Source organism: Molothrus ater, chromosome 2 (assembly GCF_012460135.2).
Source record: "Molothrus ater isolate BHLD 08-10-18 breed brown headed cowbird chromosome 2, BPBGC_Mater_1.1, whole genome shotgun sequence".
Taxonomy (NCBI): Eukaryota; Metazoa; Chordata; class Aves; order Passeriformes; family Icteridae; genus Molothrus; species Molothrus ater.
The window spans coordinates 88,808,806-88,827,957 of NC_050479.2; the positions used below are offsets into that span (position 1 = coordinate 88,808,806).

Here is a 19,152-nt window from a genome sequence, read left to right on the forward strand (position 1 = left end):
CCAGGTTTCATAAAATTACCATTTAAAACGGGCTTGACTGGCTTGTCTTCCCCCAGGAAGTTGGGGAAAAAAAGTTTTTCCCAAGTTCTTAAGCCACACACATCTCCATCTGGAAACACTGAGTCAGAGCATTGAAAAAAAGGGCATAAACATCAAAAGAGAAAACAACACTAACTAAGTAAACCGAGGGAATATAAGTTGCAGGGAATCAAGGATATAGAAGTAAGAGGTAAAATATCCTCAATTTACCAAAACCTTGGCAGTAATGTGCCTGTTTCCTATTCTGGCAATAAGAGGGTTCTGTGGGTTTTGGCATGTTGCACTTCCCTCCACCCTCTTGTGACCCAGGCCGGCATTTTTGCCAGTCATTAAAATGGGAGCCTTTGATAAATCCCAGGAAAATGTGGCAGTGCAGGTGTGTTCTGAACTGTTCAATACAATTCTCTGATTTCCACCTCTGCAAACAGTACCGGGGATTTTCACCAGAGTCTGTTCACCTCTTTTATTCCCTCCATCACCGAGTCTCATTGCAAAGCTTCCACCATCTCCCAGTAAAACCTGGGGCTTGGGAACACTCTGCTCAGTGCACTGAGATGCCTGCTGCCTTCTGACTTCCTTCCCCTACACCCCTGGGTGTTTCATCCATTCCAGTAAAATATTCCTAAATACTTGTGCTTTCTCTCCCTGAATTATGGAATGGTTTGGGTTGGAGGGGACCTTAAAGGTCATCTAGTTCCAACCCCCCTTCTATAGGCAGGGACATCTTCCACTGACCATGGAGAGGCTCAGAGCTCCATCCAACCTGTCCTTGAACACTCCCAGGGATGGGGCATTCACAGCTTCTCCGTGCAACCTGTGCCAGTGCCTCACCATTGTCATAGTAAAGAATTTTCTTCTAATATCCATTCTAAACCTATTTTTGTTCAGGTTAAGGTCATTCCACCTTGTCCTATCACTATTGCCCTTTGTAAGAAGTCCCTTTCCAGCTCCCCTGTAGCCCCTTTAGGCGCTGGAAGGTGCTATGGCGAGGAAGGACCCTTCTCTTCTTCAGGCTGAGCAACCTCAATTCTCTCAGCCTCGAAGCCGCTTGTCTGTAAACTGCCGTGGCGACATTCCCGCGGCAGGGAACCCGTCGGTTCTCCCGGACTGAATCCCGCCTCGCCGGTCCCGGCGGCACCGAGAGGCGGCAGCAGAGACCGGCGGGCCCCGCGGAGTCCCGGCCCCGGGAGCGCCCCGCCCGGCCGCAGAACGGGTGGCGGGGGGTGACTTCCCCGACCCGCCATGGGTGACAAATCTTGGTCCCGGCACGGAGTGTCCGAGCCCACCCGCCGCGACCGGGGCCACGAACTGCGGCTCCGCGGAGCGGGGCTGGGGAACGGAGCCCGCGGTGCCCGAGAAACGGGGTCTGGCGTCACACAGGACAAGAGAAGGCGGCCTCAAGCTCGCCAAGGTTTAGGTTGGACACTAGGAGGAATTTCTTCTCTGAAAGAGTGATCGAGCATTGGAACAGGCTGCCCAGGGAAATGGTGGGATCACCATCCCTGGAAGTGTACAGAAAACGTGTAGGTGTGGTGCGTAGGGACATGGGGCATTAGCAGTGCACCTGGCAGTGATGGGTTAATGGTTGGACTCAATGTTCTTATTTCCAGCCCTAATGATTCTATGATTTATTTGTTCAGTAATCTTCACACTGAAAAGGTGACATGATTTCAAGCATACTATTCCTTTCCTGCCTCCAACATCCACCAAATTCCAGTTTCTCCATCTCTCTGGTTTGTCATTCACCCATTCCTGGCTTTTTTCCCCCACTGGCTCCACAGCCACCAATTCAAATTTCATCCTTCTAACAAAAACTTATTTTCATGTCCTTCCCTGCCTGTTATTCAAGCAGTCTCTCTTCTCCCTCTATACTTCATCTCTTGCTAATGGTTATGTCCCTCCCCAATCTCTCTATGCTTTACCCTTGACATGGTTGTTGACAACAGCAGACTTCTGTCATATTTAATTTTATTCTGGCTCTGGCTTTTCCAGCATCTTCCTCCTCCCCATCAGTGTTCAACCCTAATCCCACTGCCCAGACAGACACCTTGCCCCAAGTAGCCAGCTCCTCTCCCATGGCCATTTCGATCAGGATAGGCTCCTGTGCCTGCCTGGGAGAAGAGACACTGTCAAGGCAGGGCACAACATTCCTGTTCCAGCTCCTCAGCACACAAAAAATGGTCCTGGAAGGAAAATCTTGAAGAAGCATCTGGGGTCTTGTGGCTCTGGTGTGTGGGAAAGATGCATGGAGCCACTGGAACACAGTCAATGGAACTGGATTTGCAGATGCTTCAGCAGCTGCATTCCCACTGTGCCACATCGAGCTCATGTGAACCTCAAGCTTCACATTAATACCCGTGCCATGTTATGAAATTATGGTATATCTAAAGGACAGTAAATCAAGAGTTATGGCTGCAACCCCTCCTCTCAAGAATAACACTGCCCTGATTATTAAAATAATAATAATAATGCTACTGAAAAGTAGTGGCACACTCATCGTGTTCTGACACTTAAAACCTACACTCAGAGCTACTGTGCTCTGCCTCCAAGTGACTATCAAGCATTTAATCTAAACAGGTCAAATATAGCAACATTTCAAGCAACTGGAAACAATCTTGCAATGGAAATTGTTGGGCAATCTCAGGAACAGATGCTGCTTCTGAAACTCTTCTCTGACAACAGTAAATTACAGGACTAAGCAGATCACTTCTTGTCAAACGTGCCTTGAGCAGGGTCAGACAGCTGTCACGCTCACATAGAACTGATTTACTTAGGAAAGTGGCCTAAACACCATAAACACACAACTGAATGTGGAAATGAGAGACAGACATGCCTTGAAAAGCCAGTTCTCAGACTTTGCAGAAATTTTGGCAAATTTGTCCACTACTTAGGGTGGACAAATAGAGCAACCTGTTTGTAGAGTCTAACCTGACAGAGTCAGCTACCCAGGAGGGTTTTTAAACCCTTGCTATTCATCTTGGCCTGCCACTCTGCACCTTACTCTGCCTTCAGGGGACTTCTGGAGGAGAAGGCCAAGCTCTCCCCTTCTTCACACACTTCCTCATGCCCCAGTGCAAGAGAGGCATGAACCAAAGGGACAGAGCCCAGTGGATAGGTGACTAGACCTTTTTTATTGAGAAATCTGGATTTGTTTAGCCTGGAAAAGAGAAGGGCAAGGAGAAGCAAGGTCTTTATCCTGGTCTCCTGAGTAAATGAGGTCTTTGTGGCCATGCTGCCAGTCAGTGCCTTTCCAGTCAGATTTGATAAGAAATGGCATCTAGCAGGTTCTGGTGCTGCTACCTAAAGGGTGGTGATAAGGAGGATGGACCAGGATAAAGAGGATGATTCAGCATTGGTTCAGGAGCCCAGAAAGGCTGGGAGCTTTCCAACCATGAAAATGTACAGCAATTACCCAGGCACTGCCGTGAGCAAATGGCTCCAGCCTTGAGTCCTGCTTGCGAGCTGCAGTTTGGATCAGAGAACTCCAGAGATCTCTTTTCATGTGAACCTTTGTGCAAGCCTGAGTTTGTCCCTCAGCTGAATTTGTGCACCCAAGTGACCCAGCAGGAAAATGGTAACACCAGCAAGGGAAGAGGATCACATCCGTTGCACCTGACACTTCAGCTGGGGAGAACATGGGGTGCACTCATGGACAGCTGCATGAGGGGACACACCTAAGAAAAGGCCATCCAGCAGCTGAGTTATGGGGAGTCTGTGTGGGCCCAGCTCCTGAGCGACTGGAGAGCCACAGAATCCCAGAATTGGTAGGGTTGGGAGGAACTTCTGGTTATCCAGTCCAGCCTCCCTGCCAAGGCAGGGTCACCTAGAGCAGGTGACACAGGAATGCATCCACGCAGGCTTTGAAGGTCTCCAGAGAAGGAGACTCCACATCCTCCCTGGGCAGCATGTTCAGCACTCTGCCACCCTCAGTGTAAGAAAGTTCTCAGTCATGGAGGTGGAACTTTATGGGGTTTGGTTTATGGCCACCACTGACACAGTGCCTGCTGCAGTGGCACACTGAGCTGGGTGCCACCGGTGCAGGGCACAGCATGGCTGCTGCCATAAGGCCCGTGAGGGAAGCAGGTCCCTCTGGGCCACGGGAGCTAAGGAGCGGGGATGTGTCCTGTGGGAGCCCCTGGGGCAGTGGGACCTGGCAGTGCTGGGGGAGCTCTGGCAGCGCTGAAGCTGAGACTGAGGCTGAGGCCAAGACCAGGGACGGGGCTGTGGCCAAGGCCACGACTGAGGTCAGGGCCAAAGCCACAGCCAGTACCCAGGGAGCCAGAGCCAAGCAGCAGAGCTGGACTCAGAGCTGGGCTCAGGCTTACACCAGGACCCGGAGCTAGGCTCAGGCTTACACCCAGATCCAGAACCGGGCTCAGCTCACACCCAGACCCAGAGCCGGGCTCAGCTCACACCCAGACCCAGAGCCGGGCTCAGCTCACACCCAGACCCAGAGCCGGGCTCAGCTCACACCCAGACCCAGAGCCGGGCTCAGCTCACACCCAGACCCAGAGCCGGGCTCAGCTCACACCCAGATCCAGAGCCGGACTCAGCTCACACCCAGACCCAGAGCCGGACTCAGCACACACCCAGACCCAGAGCTAGGCTCAGCTCACACCCAGACCCCGACCCAGACCTTGGCTGAGGGCCCCGCGCGCGGCCCGCGCGCGGCCCACGCGCCCCTGCCGCTCCCGCCCTCCCCGCGCGCGCCTCGTGTCCGCGAATAACCCCCGGCCCGCCCCGCCGCTCTCCTGTCCCGCCGCAGCCAATCGGGAGCCGCGCTCCGCCCCGCCCTCCCGGCCCCGCCCCGCCGGGCCCCCGGTCCCGCCCTCGGCCGGCGTTCCCCCAATCATTGGCCGGCGGGGCCAGCCCGCGTCACCGCCCACTCGCGGGTAACCTTTGCCTTAGTGCGCGCAGGGCCCTGCCCCGCTGCCACCGCTGCCCAATGGCAGGCGCGGCGGGGCGGGGCCGGGCGCGCCGCAGCCAATGGGCGCGCAGGGGGCCGCGCGCGGTGCGGGGGCCGCGGTGGCTGGTGCCGCTGCCGGGTTCGGGGCGCGACCGGCCGGCGGGGCGGCCGGCGGCGAAGATGGCGGTGGCGGTGTCCGGCTGGAGCCTGGCGCGGCTGGCCGAGGCCCTGGGCTCCTCGGAGCAGGCGCTGCGCCTCATCCTCTCCATCCTCATGGGTAAGGCAGGGCGGGGGGAGACGGGACTGGCGCCCCGGGCGGGGCTCTGCGCCCGCCGGGGGAAGGGGCGAGCCCGTCGCCGCCGCTGCCGTGCCGCGCTACTCGGGGGCCGGGACCGGGCATCGCTTCGCCCGCGCGGAGCCGCACCTGTGCCAGCGCCGCCGCGCCAGGCCACGTGTGCGCGCCGAGCCGGCGGGAGAGATCCCCCGGGCAGCGGCGCCGCCCGTCCCGCCCGGGCAGCCCGTGAAGTGCCCCGCTGCGGCCGCCCCGCCAGCCCCCCGCCCGCCCGGCGCGCAGGGGACCCTGCTCGGTTTCCCCGCGGGAGGTCGGGGTGCGGTCCTGGCAGGCCGCCTGTGGACGCGGGGCAAGGAGGAGCCTGCGAAAGACCCCGATTTGGGTCCGTGTCCCGGGCGCAGGAACTTTATTTGGGATTGTCCCGTGAGTGCCCGGTGATGCGAGTGCATCCCGTGCCCCGTGAGCGGGTGTCCGGAGGGGTGTCCGCTCGGGAGTCTCCGCAGCCCCTCTCAGGTGCTGCCCCGTCCGAGTGCAGGGACGTCGCTGTCCGGGGACATCACCCGTGTGTGCGGCGGTGATGGCACCGTGCGGGAGAGGCGTGTCATCGGGGCACTACCGGGCAGACTGGCAAAACCTTCCAGCTCCGTGCCAGGAGAACTGGGGTGATGTCCTGCGCTCCACCTGCAGCGCGAAGCGTGTTGCAAAACACAGGGTGCCTGCGCTTATGTAAACACGAGATACTTGAGTTCCATGCGAAATGGTTAAGGCAGGGCTGGAGTTGTGATGTGGGCTGGCGATTGAGGGGGAGGTTGTAGCTCCCAAAACATTAATTCAAGTGTGTGTATACATGCTATCTGTGTAAATCTCTGCAGATGCTCAGGGAAACTTTGGGTTGTGAAAGCATTTGGTGGTGTAGTCACCTAGCAGGAAAGAAATACAAGCTTTCCTCTGAACCTGAAAGTGTATTCGAAGTGATACAGCCACTACTGTGTCATCTATCACAATAAAGTCGCTTTGGCTAACTAGAAGTATGATATTTTTAAGGAAATGCAAGCAAGAAAAACTGTGTCACTTCATAACTGTGGTCTGCACCAGCCTTATTCCTGCCTGATTTAGTTTATTATGTGTGAGATCAAACTGAGCCAAACATTCTTCCCATCAAAGGTCAGTACAGGAGACTGCACTGGCTATCGTTTAGAACTCAACATAGAAGTTTGTTCAACCAAACTTCTACAAAGAAAAAAAATGAAGTAATAGGAAACACACAGGACATGCACACAAGTCAGCATTAATTAGTCTTAGCAGCTCCCCACCTCTGAACGAGAAAAGTCCTGCTTTCCTTTCTCCCACGTCTCTCTCTGGTCCTTTAATTGCGCTCTGATTGAATTTACTTGTTTGGCAGAAACCTAAACCAGAAAAGGCAGATAGCTCACTGCGAGGTTAGTCACCCGGATCAACCAAGGGACCAGTCTAACGAGTGCTGATGCAGAAAAGGTCCTAGAAAGTGTGTGTGGAGGCAGCCACAGCAGCAGAGATGGCTCTGCAGAATGCACCACCATCGTACTCTCCGAGTTGCTTCTTGCCAGCAGTAAGTTGGGGACACGACATTCGGGAGGGTGTTTCCTGCTGAGCATCTTGTGGGTGTGCAGCACCAGTTCTTTGAAATAAACAGCAGATAATTATTGTCCTGATGATGATAAGAGCTGCCTGCTGCAGTCAGCAGATTAAGGAAGTGTGAGACTTCTGTGTGCTGTTACAAATGTTCCGTGTGCAGTGTCGACAGTGAGCCACTGGGATGCCACAGTGTCCCTTCCCAAGGCAGGCCACTATCTGTTTTACATAGTCTCAGTGGGATCTTTAGAATTTGTATTAAAATTCTGGGGAGCTGGGTCCAGAAGACCACTCATATCTCTCCCCTGCATGCCTCAAATGGATAAACCAAACCAGGAGGCTGGAGCTGCACTTTTCCCTGTCCTTTCTCCCTAGCTCGGTATCTTTTAATTAGATGCAGTGGCAGGCATAACTTCAGACAGAAAGCTTCAGGGCATGCAAAACAGCCTTGCCTGCAGTTTGGCACTCCTGCAGGTCATGTAGGTTGAACCACTCAGGCAGAGGGGACTGACTCCAGCTCTCCTGCTTAATGGATGGGTGAGCACTGGGTGGGAAAGCATACCTGTACCATGACTTTAAAAGGAAGGGCCAAACACCACTCCAGAGCAACATGAGAAGAGAATGAGAGGAGTTCCTTAGCCCCGCACAAAGAAATGTTCATTTAATTGCAGCTTAGTTTACAATCCTTTTAATCTCATTGGTAATGCAGCTAGTGCTGATGACCACTTCAGAGGATGGCATGGGGTATAAATGAAAGGCATTTCTAAAAGCTGGAAATGGCATTAGGACGTTAAGTATGGCTTTTCCTTCACTTCCTCCATTTCAGGTGTTTACATAGATTCAGGAAGAAAACTATTTTTGTTGGCTGCAGTTAATACTGCTGAATTATTTCAGGACAAGGCCATGAGGGTGAAGCATAGTTCCAAAGATGGACTAAAAAGTCGTTGCTTATTTCTTCCTCTGTGATGCAGTTTCCCATCTACACTGTGCAGTTTTACTGTGACAACAGTTTCTAGGGTTTCACTTTCAGAGGATCACCACAAACGATTAAAAATAGTCTTCTGAAAAAGAGGAAGAATCACAAAGGACTTTCCAACTTCTTACATTGATTTCTGAAGAAAGCTGAGTTATTGTTGAAAAAATAGTCTGAATTTACTCTCTTGATTCAGGATAAGTGTTTGCTTAGTTATGATCTGAAATAACCAAAAGAGGTCATTTAAAACTGTTGGCATTCTGACATGACTGAAAAAAAAATTAAATACAGGAGAGAACAAGAGAAGGAGAAAGAACATTCAAGAACTAAGACTAGAGTAGTCTTAAAGAGCACCAAGTTGTTTCAGTGAACAAGTAACAGCACATTGCTGAGCAAATTATGGGGATTTTAGTCGCAGTTTTGTATTTAAATCAGAGACAGGTTTATGCATGCTGCAATTTTGAAGTAGAGACTACAGCTAGAATAGAGTCCCTTACCTGGATTGTACAAGATGAAGAACTTACTGCAGACTTCCCCCACGTAAAAATTTGCATAGACAACCTTTGAAGAAAGTAATCTGCAATTTGGCAGCAGTACCAGCAGCAGGAATACCTGGAGCACAGTTCTGGACCCTGCCACAATAAAAATAGTGATATGTCACTATACTAATGTCTGTCAATCATATGAAAATGTCTTTGAGAGATGAACTCCAGCTTGTACTCTTCAGTAGGTCCCAGTGTTCCCACTGGAGCTGCTCCAGTGGTGTGAAGGAGATAACAGGGTTTCTGTGCTGCTGCTCCTGTCCTCACATGAGAGGGAACACATTTCTTTCCTGCTGTCACTGCTCAAAGCATAAGCCAGGGTGCAGGAGGCCTTATGGCACTGTGTATTTAATACTTTATGTTGCTCGTGTTTTTTGCACGGCAGTACGATCCCAAAGAATTAAAGCTATTTATCTTACCATAATATTACACAGTGCCTTGTGAGCTACCTCCATAATATGGAGGGGAGCCAACATGCTGTTTACAGCCCTGAGCCAGAAATGACCCTGCTGGTTTGCCCAGACCTGCCAGGAAAAGCACTGGGAAAGTGTTCTTTCATTCCATGGACATAGCAGGGACCTGCAGAAAGTAACACATTCTTACCCGATGGGTGCCAGAAGCCTACTGCTTCACTTGCAAGTTGTCTTATCTCCTCCTCTTCTACCTCTCATCATTTTTTTTACATGCTCTGCTTCATGCTCCCTGCATCCTGAAGATTTTTAGGCTCAGTGAAATTCTTCTTGTGGTCACCCAAAGCTGCTGGCTTATCCCAAATCAAGTTCCCAGCTGGTCAGCCAAGCAGGAACCTTACTGCAAGGGCCTGTGAGCAACTGATTCTGATGGGTAAGGGATGGGAAAAGTTTTAAGAGGCAGCAATATCCTGCCATAAAACCAGCCCTGTCACAGTGTGTTTTCAGTTCAGTTTCATGTGAAGAGAGCCCTGTTCACATGCTTTCAGACAGTTTTGTTATGCAAACTAAAGCACCATAAGTGGACTTTCAGGGTAAACTTCTGAGCTGAATTAAAATACTCATGTTTATGCACCCAGTGTTTAACAAGGTGTGGCACTTCTGCAGTGTTAGAAACAGAAAGGAATAACTTTGGAGTTAAAATATTAGGTAAGGCTGATATTTCAACACTTTTTTCCCCTGTTGTCCCATTCCTTTTAGTTTTAGCATTCTTTTAAAAAATGGAGATAACTTGTTGGATGTTAACAAAGGAGGAGTTAAATGTTCAGCAAAAAATGGGAGAAGAGGAAAGCTTGAAGATGAGATAGAGCACATCAAAGGGGAAATAAAGGGAGCAGAGATAAAAAGAACCTTTCTGCTGTTCTTATTTGCAGCTTTATCTCTGGAAAAAAAGAGGCATCTTAATCACCCAGTCCAGAAGATGGCAAACTTGACAGCACTATTTTTGCTTGGGATTGGTAGAACTTTTTTCCTGCCTAATCCACCTTCTTGATGATTTAACTTCTTTTGCTCAGTTAGATTCTTGTATCTGTAGACAAGCTGGGCTTTGTGCAGTGGCCCATTACTCTCCCAAATGGCCATGGCCAAGAAGTTGAGCTTGTCCTTTCCTTCCATCTCCATGGTTCTCTTAACCAGAGATCATCCTCTTGTTCCTGTGAAGTAAAAAAATAAAAATCATCTCAATTGCTAATTCCATTCTATAGAAGGTGTGTCTAGAGGGAAAACCCAGTTCTGTGTGCAGGCTGTTTTTCAGCTCCGTGGTGCATAGGGAAGAATGAGTTTGGATCAGAGGTTCCCTGCTGTTTTCTCCAGGAGTCTTACAACCACTTTCCCACTCTGCTTCATCCACTCTGCTTAGGGAGCTGTGAAAGGGGAGTTTGGCAGAGTGGGAGCTGCTGGGCAGAGCCTCTTGGCAGCAAGGAGCAGGGACTCTTGTCCTGTTGCTCTGAATGGCAGAAGCAAAGCAGCGCAGCGTTTCCTGCTGCTGGCATATCCAAAGGTGCCATCCAGCTTGCCAGAAGGCAACCATAGCTCCAAAAGCTGCTCTGCTAATTCAGGCTGCTTCAGGGACGTGGTAGTAAGGCAGGAGTACTGGTGTTGTTATCAGCAGGAATTGTTAGTTGTTTAATAGATAGTTTATCAGTGTTCAGAAGGGCACAGGCCACATCAGAATGACCATTGCTATCCACTGCCATTTGGGGGTTAAAGTTTGTATCAGCAGCATGCAACTGGCCCAGTTGTAAAACTGAGAAAATTACCCCATGCAACAAAACTGTAGGTAAACTGCAGTCCAGAGTACTGACAAGCTACTCTAGATATCAGAAGAATTTAGGCTGATGTTGTGACTTTTGGACTGGAACAGCAGCCACGTAGTGAAAGACCAGGGTTAAAGTTAATAGTTTCTAAAACCATGGATGCAGTGTGTATTATTAGTAACTCTCTATTTGTAAGGGTTCATCATTCTTTTTCCTTCAGAGCAGCATTATCCAAACCATGACACAATCTCCTGGGTAGAGCTAAAAAGGAGCACAGCTGACAAATGAGACAGGTCTCAGAAAGAGTAGGAACACTAGTTACATTATAGTATTCAGTCATACTTTAATTGTGTCTGTAGAAATGGCTAGAGGGAAAGAAAATGGTAGAAACTGACTGGTTTGCAAAATATTAGTGGTTTTTAAGAGAGTGGGAGACTCTTTAAAAGGAAGGTTTTAAACCATGCATATTGATGAACAGCAGTCAATTGTGCTTTGCCTGTATTTCTGATTTTTCTCCCCTTTGCTCAGAAGGGGGAAACGTTTTTCCACGCTAAACCTCAGCTTTCAAACTTTTGATCTAATAAAACTTCATATGTTTTACCACTTTCCATTTCTCAAAGCCAGCTCTTCCTATGTTTTCTAAACTTCAGCAGGAAGATTGGCTCATGAACAAAGAATCCCCATTTGTATGTTTCTGAGTAAAAGGCCAGTAGAAAATACTACTTTTTTTTTTCCTTAATCATGTGAATTGCTCTTATTCTTTGAGTTACTCCTGTATCCCCAGGAGCCCGTGTGATGAACTCTCTTTGCCAATTCCCTCTTTCCCCCTCAGCTGGTTTTCAGGCCAGCAGTGGGGGTGGAACGGGACAGAAGTGGGCTGTGTAAAAAGCATGGAAGACCGGGAAAGGAGAGGGATGGCCTGGGTAAGGCATTTTGTAGGGGAGTTTGGAGCTGCTGTTTAGGAAGGGAGAGCAGGCTGGATGTGCAGGAGGGAGGTTGCCAGGCTCTGGGAGCAGAGAGCCGTGGTATGTGGGGCTGGCCAGAAAGCAGCCTGTGGCGTGGGACACAAAAGGAGGAAGGAACAGCAACAAGGAGGCAGGGAAAACCAAAAGAGGGGTGGCAGGAGGCTGAGGAAATGGGGAGCAGCAGCTTGGTTTCAGGAGGCAGCAGGTACACATCTGGACGCAGCAGAACATGAGCCCAAAAGGATCTAGAAAAGAGCCCCAAAGTCCCCAACTCCAGGGCTCCCTCCCAAGGGATTTGTGGGGTTGGAGAGGGCCTTAAAATGGCTCCAGCCTGTGAGCACTGCCAGACTGCCAGACATGTATTTAAATAACGTGACAGAGTTTCTCATTTCCTCTCACAGTAGTGACTAGACTTGGCCTTGCTTGTTGGAAGCCTTCCATCCATCATACACTTCTCGGCAGAATGTGCATTTCATCACCTTTTATTACTGCTCCCTATAAAACATGACCACCTCCTCCTACTGCTGCTCCATTAGTGCAGGTAGCAGAGCTCCATCCGCTGCTCCTGATCTCAGCCAGGATGATAAGTAGTGGGGATGCCAGTATTGTGGTATGTGATGAATTTCCCCTTTTTCTGAGCAGGGTAAGAGAACACACAGGCTTGCAAAGCAGAGCAATAAAGTTACAAGATGCCAGAATTAAAGTGACTTCTTGTATCCCAGTTCAGTGCCTTGTGCACATGCCTTTAGAAAAGCGAATTGCAACACTTCCTGCGCCACAGTGTATTAAGACTTATTATATTTACTGTCTGCTATGTGGCAGTGCTTATTGCATGCTTCATGAAACTCACCTAGACAACAGAATTTAATTGAATTGTGGTGTTCTGTGTGATGCTTCTCACTGTATTACCAGAGTGCTTCACAAATATTTACTTCTCACTCGAGCCACAGATGAATAATCTGGAGGCATTCCTAACTTAGACTAGGAGTTACCTCACAGAAAATGCAAGGAAAAAAACCCCTTCCACTTTTCTTAGCTGCTCCATATGAAATGCTTCTGACTGATTTTTTTTTATCCAAAAATACCACATGCATAGTACCAGTGGATTTTAGTTACAGCTTTGTGTACCCAGTAGTTCACAAATCAGATGCAAATCCAAAGTTGCAGAGTTAGAAAAGCGAGAGTATCTTACTGGAGGTCACCTAAGGAGATCTGAAATTAAAGCTGAAAGAACTCATTGAGGTGGGAGTAGGACTGAGGTTTTTTGGACATTGTAATGGTATTAACCATAAAGTTTTTCCCTTCCCCCTCCCCTCTTTTTTTTTTTTTTTTAATCTAGCTTCTTGCCATGTTCATTGTGTTTGTCACAGAATTTGGAAATGAATCACAGGCTAAAGTGTGATTCATGTATTTCAGCATTATCCATCTCATGTATTGAATGAGGCCAGAAAATGTAATCCTGTAATTTTTTACACTTCAATGTCAGTTTTGCTATAATTCTGTTCCTGTTAAAGTATTTTCTTCTGTACAGAGTAATTCATCTGGAGTCTGTCTCCCAAGATGCAAATGCAGTATCAGGAATTAACACCATGCCCTGTGTTGATAATGTGTGATGTAAAGTACATGTTCAGAAAAGCTATAGTTTGGTTCATGACAAATACTTTTCTAAACTTACTTACAACTCTTCCTTTTTTTTTCTCTCAGGATATCCTTTTGCCTTGTTCCAGCGCTATTTCCTCTTCCAGAAGGAGACCTACCTCATTCACCTCTACAACGTGTTCACAGGACTCTCAATTGCTTACTTCAATTTTGGTAAGATGAGGTTGGGAAGAGAGAGCTGCCTGGCCTGGGGCATGCTGTAATTTGGGAGGACCTATACATGTAATTTCTATTCTCATCGCTCTCTTTGTTTTTCCTGCCCACAGGGACGCAGTTTTTTCATTCCCTGATATGTGTCCTAATCCAGTTCCTGATCCTGAGACTAATGGGTCGCACAATCACTGCCGTTATCACCACCTTTCTCTTTCAGATGGTAAACCCTCTTTTTTTTAGTCCCTGGGTTTGTAGAAGGGAGGCCTCTGTTCAGTTTAGCACTTCAGTAGCAACTGTGGGTGGAAAAGTGGAGGCAGATCAAAACCAGCTGGAGGAATTAGTTTGAATAACCCAAACAATGGTTTCTTTCAGACATACCTTATGGCTGGATATTACTTCACAGCCACAGAGCATTATGACATCAAGTGGACAATGCCACATTGTGTCTTGACACTTAAGTTGATTGGTGAGTGACACCTCTCTTCTCTCTCTTGCACTCTGCAAGCTGTGCCCATCCCAGGGATTCAAGTTTTCACTGTTTCTCACCTCTAGGTCTGGCCATTGATTACTATGATGGAGGAAAAGATCCGGTGAGTTAGACACCATTTCTCCATCATTCCATGCTGTCCCAGTGAGCTAGAGATCAGAAAATCATGTTCAAAGGATGTGAGTTAGCAAGCTGCATTGTTAGGTAAAAGCCACAGCTGAGAGGGGAGCCTCTGGGAGTGTTTGAGGGCACTGAATTCTAGACTGGAACAAAATAATTTGGAACAGAGGCAGTAGTGATTAGAGATGGACAGAAGTTGTTCCAGTTATGTCAGAATATTGCTCTGCACCCTTCCAAATTCCCCACCATCTCCTTCCCCCAAATCTATTGCTTTAGATTCCCAATCCCTGACGCTCTGTGTCTTGTGGGTAGCATACCTTTAACTTGCAGACAATCAGTACTGGATCTCAGTTCCCATCTTCCTTTCTTTTGATTAGTCTTACCTTGTCCTTGTCAATGTCCTTACCATTTGTTAGGACCCTGTTTTTAGCTCAGAGAAACAGAGAAGTTACACAGCACAGTGTGTGGGAGAGGGCACTACACATGCTGCAGTCCCTCAATCCTGCTCCAAGAACCTGCATTCCCCATCTCCTGTTTGAGGCCTGACCAAGTCTGTAGCATCCATGGAATCACTGCTGACTGCAGGAAAATGAGGTCAAGATGAAACTTCTGAGCTGAAGCTTCAAGTATTTAAAAACAATTTTGGCATCAAGAAGTAGGAATTGTAGCACGATAAGGTCTTGGGAGAGTACATGGAATTGCAGTCAGGGACTGGAATAGGTCAGGTACTGCAGTGCTCCTACTATGCCTACGCTGCTGCCAGGGATGCATGTCAGTGGATCCCTTCCATGTTGGGAGCTTATTTGGGAATAGAGACCGGTGCAACTGGTCTCAACCATTGGATCTTGTTGCTGTTCAGAGGGAGTGGGCATAGAGAGGTCTGGGAGAGGAATGGACACGAAGTACAAAGTGTAAAGTTCCATGTCCATGGGGAGCAAGAACTGAAACCAGTAAGGAGGCAGGGTGAGGACATAATATCCAGAGCTGGATGAAACCCCTGGGATGATGTTAATGCCACTCCCTTTGGTGCAGGAGTTCCTGACCCCTGAGCAGCGGCGATTTGCTGTTCGGGGGGTTCCTACCTTGCTGGAGGTCTCAGGATTCTCCTATTTCTATGGTGCCTTCATGGTTGGGCCTCAGTTCTCCATGACAGACTATCAGAAACTGGCAAGGGGTGAGATGACTGACGTTCCAGGCCAGAGACCCAATAGGTAATACAAAGCTGCTTGGCTTCTCCCCTTCCTACGATCCTAGAATGCCGACTCCTCCATGTTCCCTGCAGCAGACTGTTTCTTACCTGGACACAGAACTACTCTGGCCAGGAGTGATTTATGAGACAAGGCAGTCTTTCAAAAGTCTCTCGTAACTCTGCTTAATGTCCCAGCATTGTTCCAGGGCACGAACATCAACAACCATTTGACATCTTTAGTACAGACTCAGTTCCAGCCTGGTGATGCTTGCATCCCAGCTTCCAAATGGAGGCAGCTGCTGCAGTGGAATGTGGTGACTCCCTATTGCTGTCTCCCCCACCTCCTCCTCTTCACCTCTGTTTTTAAAACTGTGAGTTTGATGGTCTCTTTCCAAGGCATTTCTTTGACCTTGGTATTTTTCTTTCTCAGTTTCGTGCCTGCTCTCAAGCGCCTGAGCCTGGGTCTCTTGTTTCTGGTAACCTACACCTTGTCAAGCCCGTACATCTCTGACGAGTACCTCACCTCAGATGACTATATGGTATGTATTCACTTGGCCTTGTGGGGTGTGGAAGAATTCCACTTCTCTGGTGGGCACTGGATCTACAAGAGTGGAATTATTTTTTTATTTCTTTGTTTTTATTTTTGCCTCAATTTGAAAATAAATTGGCAACTAGTGATAAGATTTTCCACAGCTAATTTGGCTTTACTGCCTGTTGTGATGATTCCACCTGATGCAGAACAGGAATCTGTTGAGCAGAACTGAAACAAACGAAAACTTTTACAAATAGATAATTGATCCTAAATGCTACTGTTGGTTTTGGAAACATAATGTACACATTTTATGACCTTTTAATGACTTTCCATTTAACTATTATGTGCAAAGAATTTCACTGGAGTAACTCATAAGGCTTACCATAATCTTTGACGTTCTTGGAAAGCTCCTAACAAATAATTCCTACTGGCAGATTATCAGCAAGCATTTTGATTATGTTAATCCCAGAGTCTTCCCAACTCTACCTATTTCAATACAGCCAAATATTACCAAAGGAAAGAGAATGATGTGTAAGTTTGCATAAGCCTGGCAGCCCAGTCCCTATGTCTTAACACAGATTAAAACAAAAGACAGTGATGAAATACCTTGTGTCATTATAGCTACTCAACTCCAGGTTTTATTTTTACTCTGTTTCACTCTTATCTCTGCAGGAGAAGCCTTTCTGGTTCCGTTGTGGTTACATATTGATCTGGGGAAAAATTATACTCTACAAATACGTAACTTGCTGGCTTGTTACGGTGAGTCTAGATGTTGTTCCAGAAGCAAAAGACAAATGAATAAAGGTCCAAGCCTCTTGGACTTAGCACTAAGTGGAAGAAATCCAAATATCTGGAGGTCAGTGCAGGTCAGTTCTGCTTGCTTTAAGTTAGCAAAGGCTAGCTAACTAAAAGGCAGTTTTTATTCCATTTGTTCCATCTGTAGTGATGCTCTCAACACAGTGAGAGTCAGCATTTCCTCAGCTCTGCTTCTCCAGCAAAAATAGAGCAATATTTTCATCTTATCTTTCTTGTGCATTTTTTGATAGGAAGGTGTCTGCATCCTTGTTGGTCTGGGGTACAATGGGAAAGACCAGAATGGAAAGCCTTTGTGGAATGCCTGTGCCAACATGAAGGTCTGGCTGTATGAGACAACACCTTTGTTCACAGGGACCATTGCTTCTTTCAACATCAACACCAATGCTTGGGTGGCCCGGTGAGCAGGACACAATTCTCCTTCTATAATGCATCAATTCGGTTCTGCCAGCAGAACCAAGACCCTAGGCTAAGCAGGAGCACTAGAGGAAGAATCTTCCAGTTTTCAGTTTGTGCACCTTTTCTCATTTTTTGCTGCTGTGCCCTTAGAAACAGGTTATTGGAGTACTGGGTCAGAGAGATCTATTAATTCACCTGGAAGGGCAGTTCATTAATAAAAGCAAGCAGATGATGGCAGCAGAGCCTGCCTGCTCAGCCAGCCATAGAGCTGCTCTGACAGCTGCTTCCTGCATCATGGCTCCTGGTGCTCCCCACTCCAAACTCAATGGGTTTTGGTTCAGCGCTTGCTGGGACCCACAGCCAAATAGCATGTACTGACCCCCTTCTCCCCCTTATAGCTGGGATTTCTTTAAGACTGTTTGGATGTAGGTGTTGCCCTGGTCATGCTGTTCCTGCTACCATGGGGTGTGCAAAGCATTGGGTCCCCTAGGCCCTTCATCCCTGACACAGCAGGGGAGGGAGAAGGATAACCTGGAGGCACTTTGTTTCTTTTCCACTCTAGCTACATCTTCAAGCGCCTGAAGTTCCTGGGCAACAAACTGCTGTCACAGGCACTGGCCCTGTTCTTCCTGGCCATCTGGCATGGGCTGCACTCAGGCTACCTGGTGTGCTTTCAGATGGAGTTGCTGATAGTCATCGTGGAAAGACAGGTGTGCTTTTTGTCTGACTTACCAGAACGGGGGTGCCTGTGTTAGCCTCTGACCCTGGTTCTGGAAAGTGCCACGCTGAAGGCTTTACTTGTATCAAATATGAAAAATAGCTGCTCACTTTGGAATTGGTTTTCAAGCATGGCAGGGTTTTATTCTCAAGAGTTTAGTAGGTTGCTGCCTTTTGCGTGAGCAAACCATAAATATATTGCAGAAGCTGACAGGGAGAGAACTGGAAAACTTGGCATATGAACAGAGGGCAGCTGAAGTGCTTGGCAGCTGGAAAGACTGGAGGACAAACACATGAGCTGAATGCCTCTGTTAAATCTCCTAGTACTGCAGGAACAATATTCCTTATTAAAATGTATTTTCTTAATTAAAACTTTGGCCAGGACAGGGGATTTAGCTACTTTTTTAGACTACCTGCTTATTCAAACACATTTTACACAGCTGGATGGAGAACTTTGGCCCCAGAGCCTGCATCTACAGCCACAGGACATCCAACTGTTGAGAATTCTGGTTTCTCTCTTTAAATTAGGCCATGAACCTTGTTCGGGACAGTCCTGCCCTAAGCACTTTGGCCTCCATCACTGTCTTGCGGCCCATCTTCTACGTGCTGCAGCAGACTAACCACTGGATGTTCATGGGTTACTCCCTGGTGCCATTCTGCCTTTTCACCTGGGACAAATGGATGAAGGTATTTAGAAACCACAAACCACGTGGTCAACTCTGTTCCCTCCATCCCCTCCCGCGTTCTTGGCTCAAAGCTGGTTGCTGATCCCCAACCCTGCCTTTCTCTTTACAGGTGTACAGGTCTATTTATTTCTTCGGCCACGTGTTGTTCTTCACCTTACTGCTGGTGTTGCCTTACATTCGCAGATTAATCGTGCCACGGAAAGAAAAGCTAAAAAGAGCAGAATAACAGCCAAAAGGTGAGGCTGTATGAGGTAGAGACCAGGAGGTAAAGTGGGGCAGCAATGCTGCAGCCCAAGGTGAAAGGCAAACATGGTATCAACCAAAGCAAATATAGGGCACCTCTGTTTTTCAGATTGTACCACCTGTGCATTCGTAGGAGTTGATTTGACACTCCGGAAGCAAAGCATCACCTGCCAAGTTTGCTGTGTTGAAGTATGACTATTTCTCAACGCAAGGAGGGGGAAGGAGAAAGCACAGGGTCAGAGACCTGAAAGGAGGGGATGTGAGCGAGCCTCCTTGAGCCCCTCCACCTTCTGTCCGTTGCCTTATCTCTGCCGCCCCGCGGCCGGCGCTCGTCTCTCCGCTGACACCAGATGATTGTACCACACTCACGGCAGGTGCTGCGTTGGATTGGAGCCACCTTCTGACTTTTCTACGTTTGTCATCTAAGATAAAAATTGCTCCTGGTCTTTTTAACATCGGCTTCAGCTCCTTTCCTCTCGGGCGCCTCGGTGTGGGAGTGTGAACTGTCACATGCTGCCAAGCAAGGCGATTCTACAGGACCAAGTGACACCAGGGTGAGCAGGGCACAGCTAAGAATTCCACTTCTGTGTGACAAATTCAGG

At 48.4% G+C, this 19,152-nt stretch overlaps 1 protein-coding gene across 1 annotated transcript; it reads left to right on the forward strand.

Annotated features, from left to right (window-relative positions):
• Window positions 1–5,025: 5,025 nt before the first annotated feature.
• Window positions 5,026–19,003, forward strand: LPCAT3 (lysophosphatidylcholine acyltransferase 3). The gene is given in 14 exon segments (XM_036404300.2): window positions 5,026–5,067; window positions 5,069–5,222; window positions 13,257–13,364; window positions 13,478–13,584; window positions 13,737–13,830; window positions 13,917–13,954; window positions 15,004–15,182; window positions 15,591–15,699; window positions 16,365–16,451; window positions 16,739–16,905; window positions 17,467–17,614; window positions 18,150–18,308; window positions 18,417–18,543; window positions 18,660–19,003. Coding segments are annotated over 13 exon segments (1,509 nt in total). The 3' UTR covers window positions 18,534–18,543; window positions 18,660–19,003.
• Window positions 19,004–19,152: the final 149 nt, after the last annotated feature.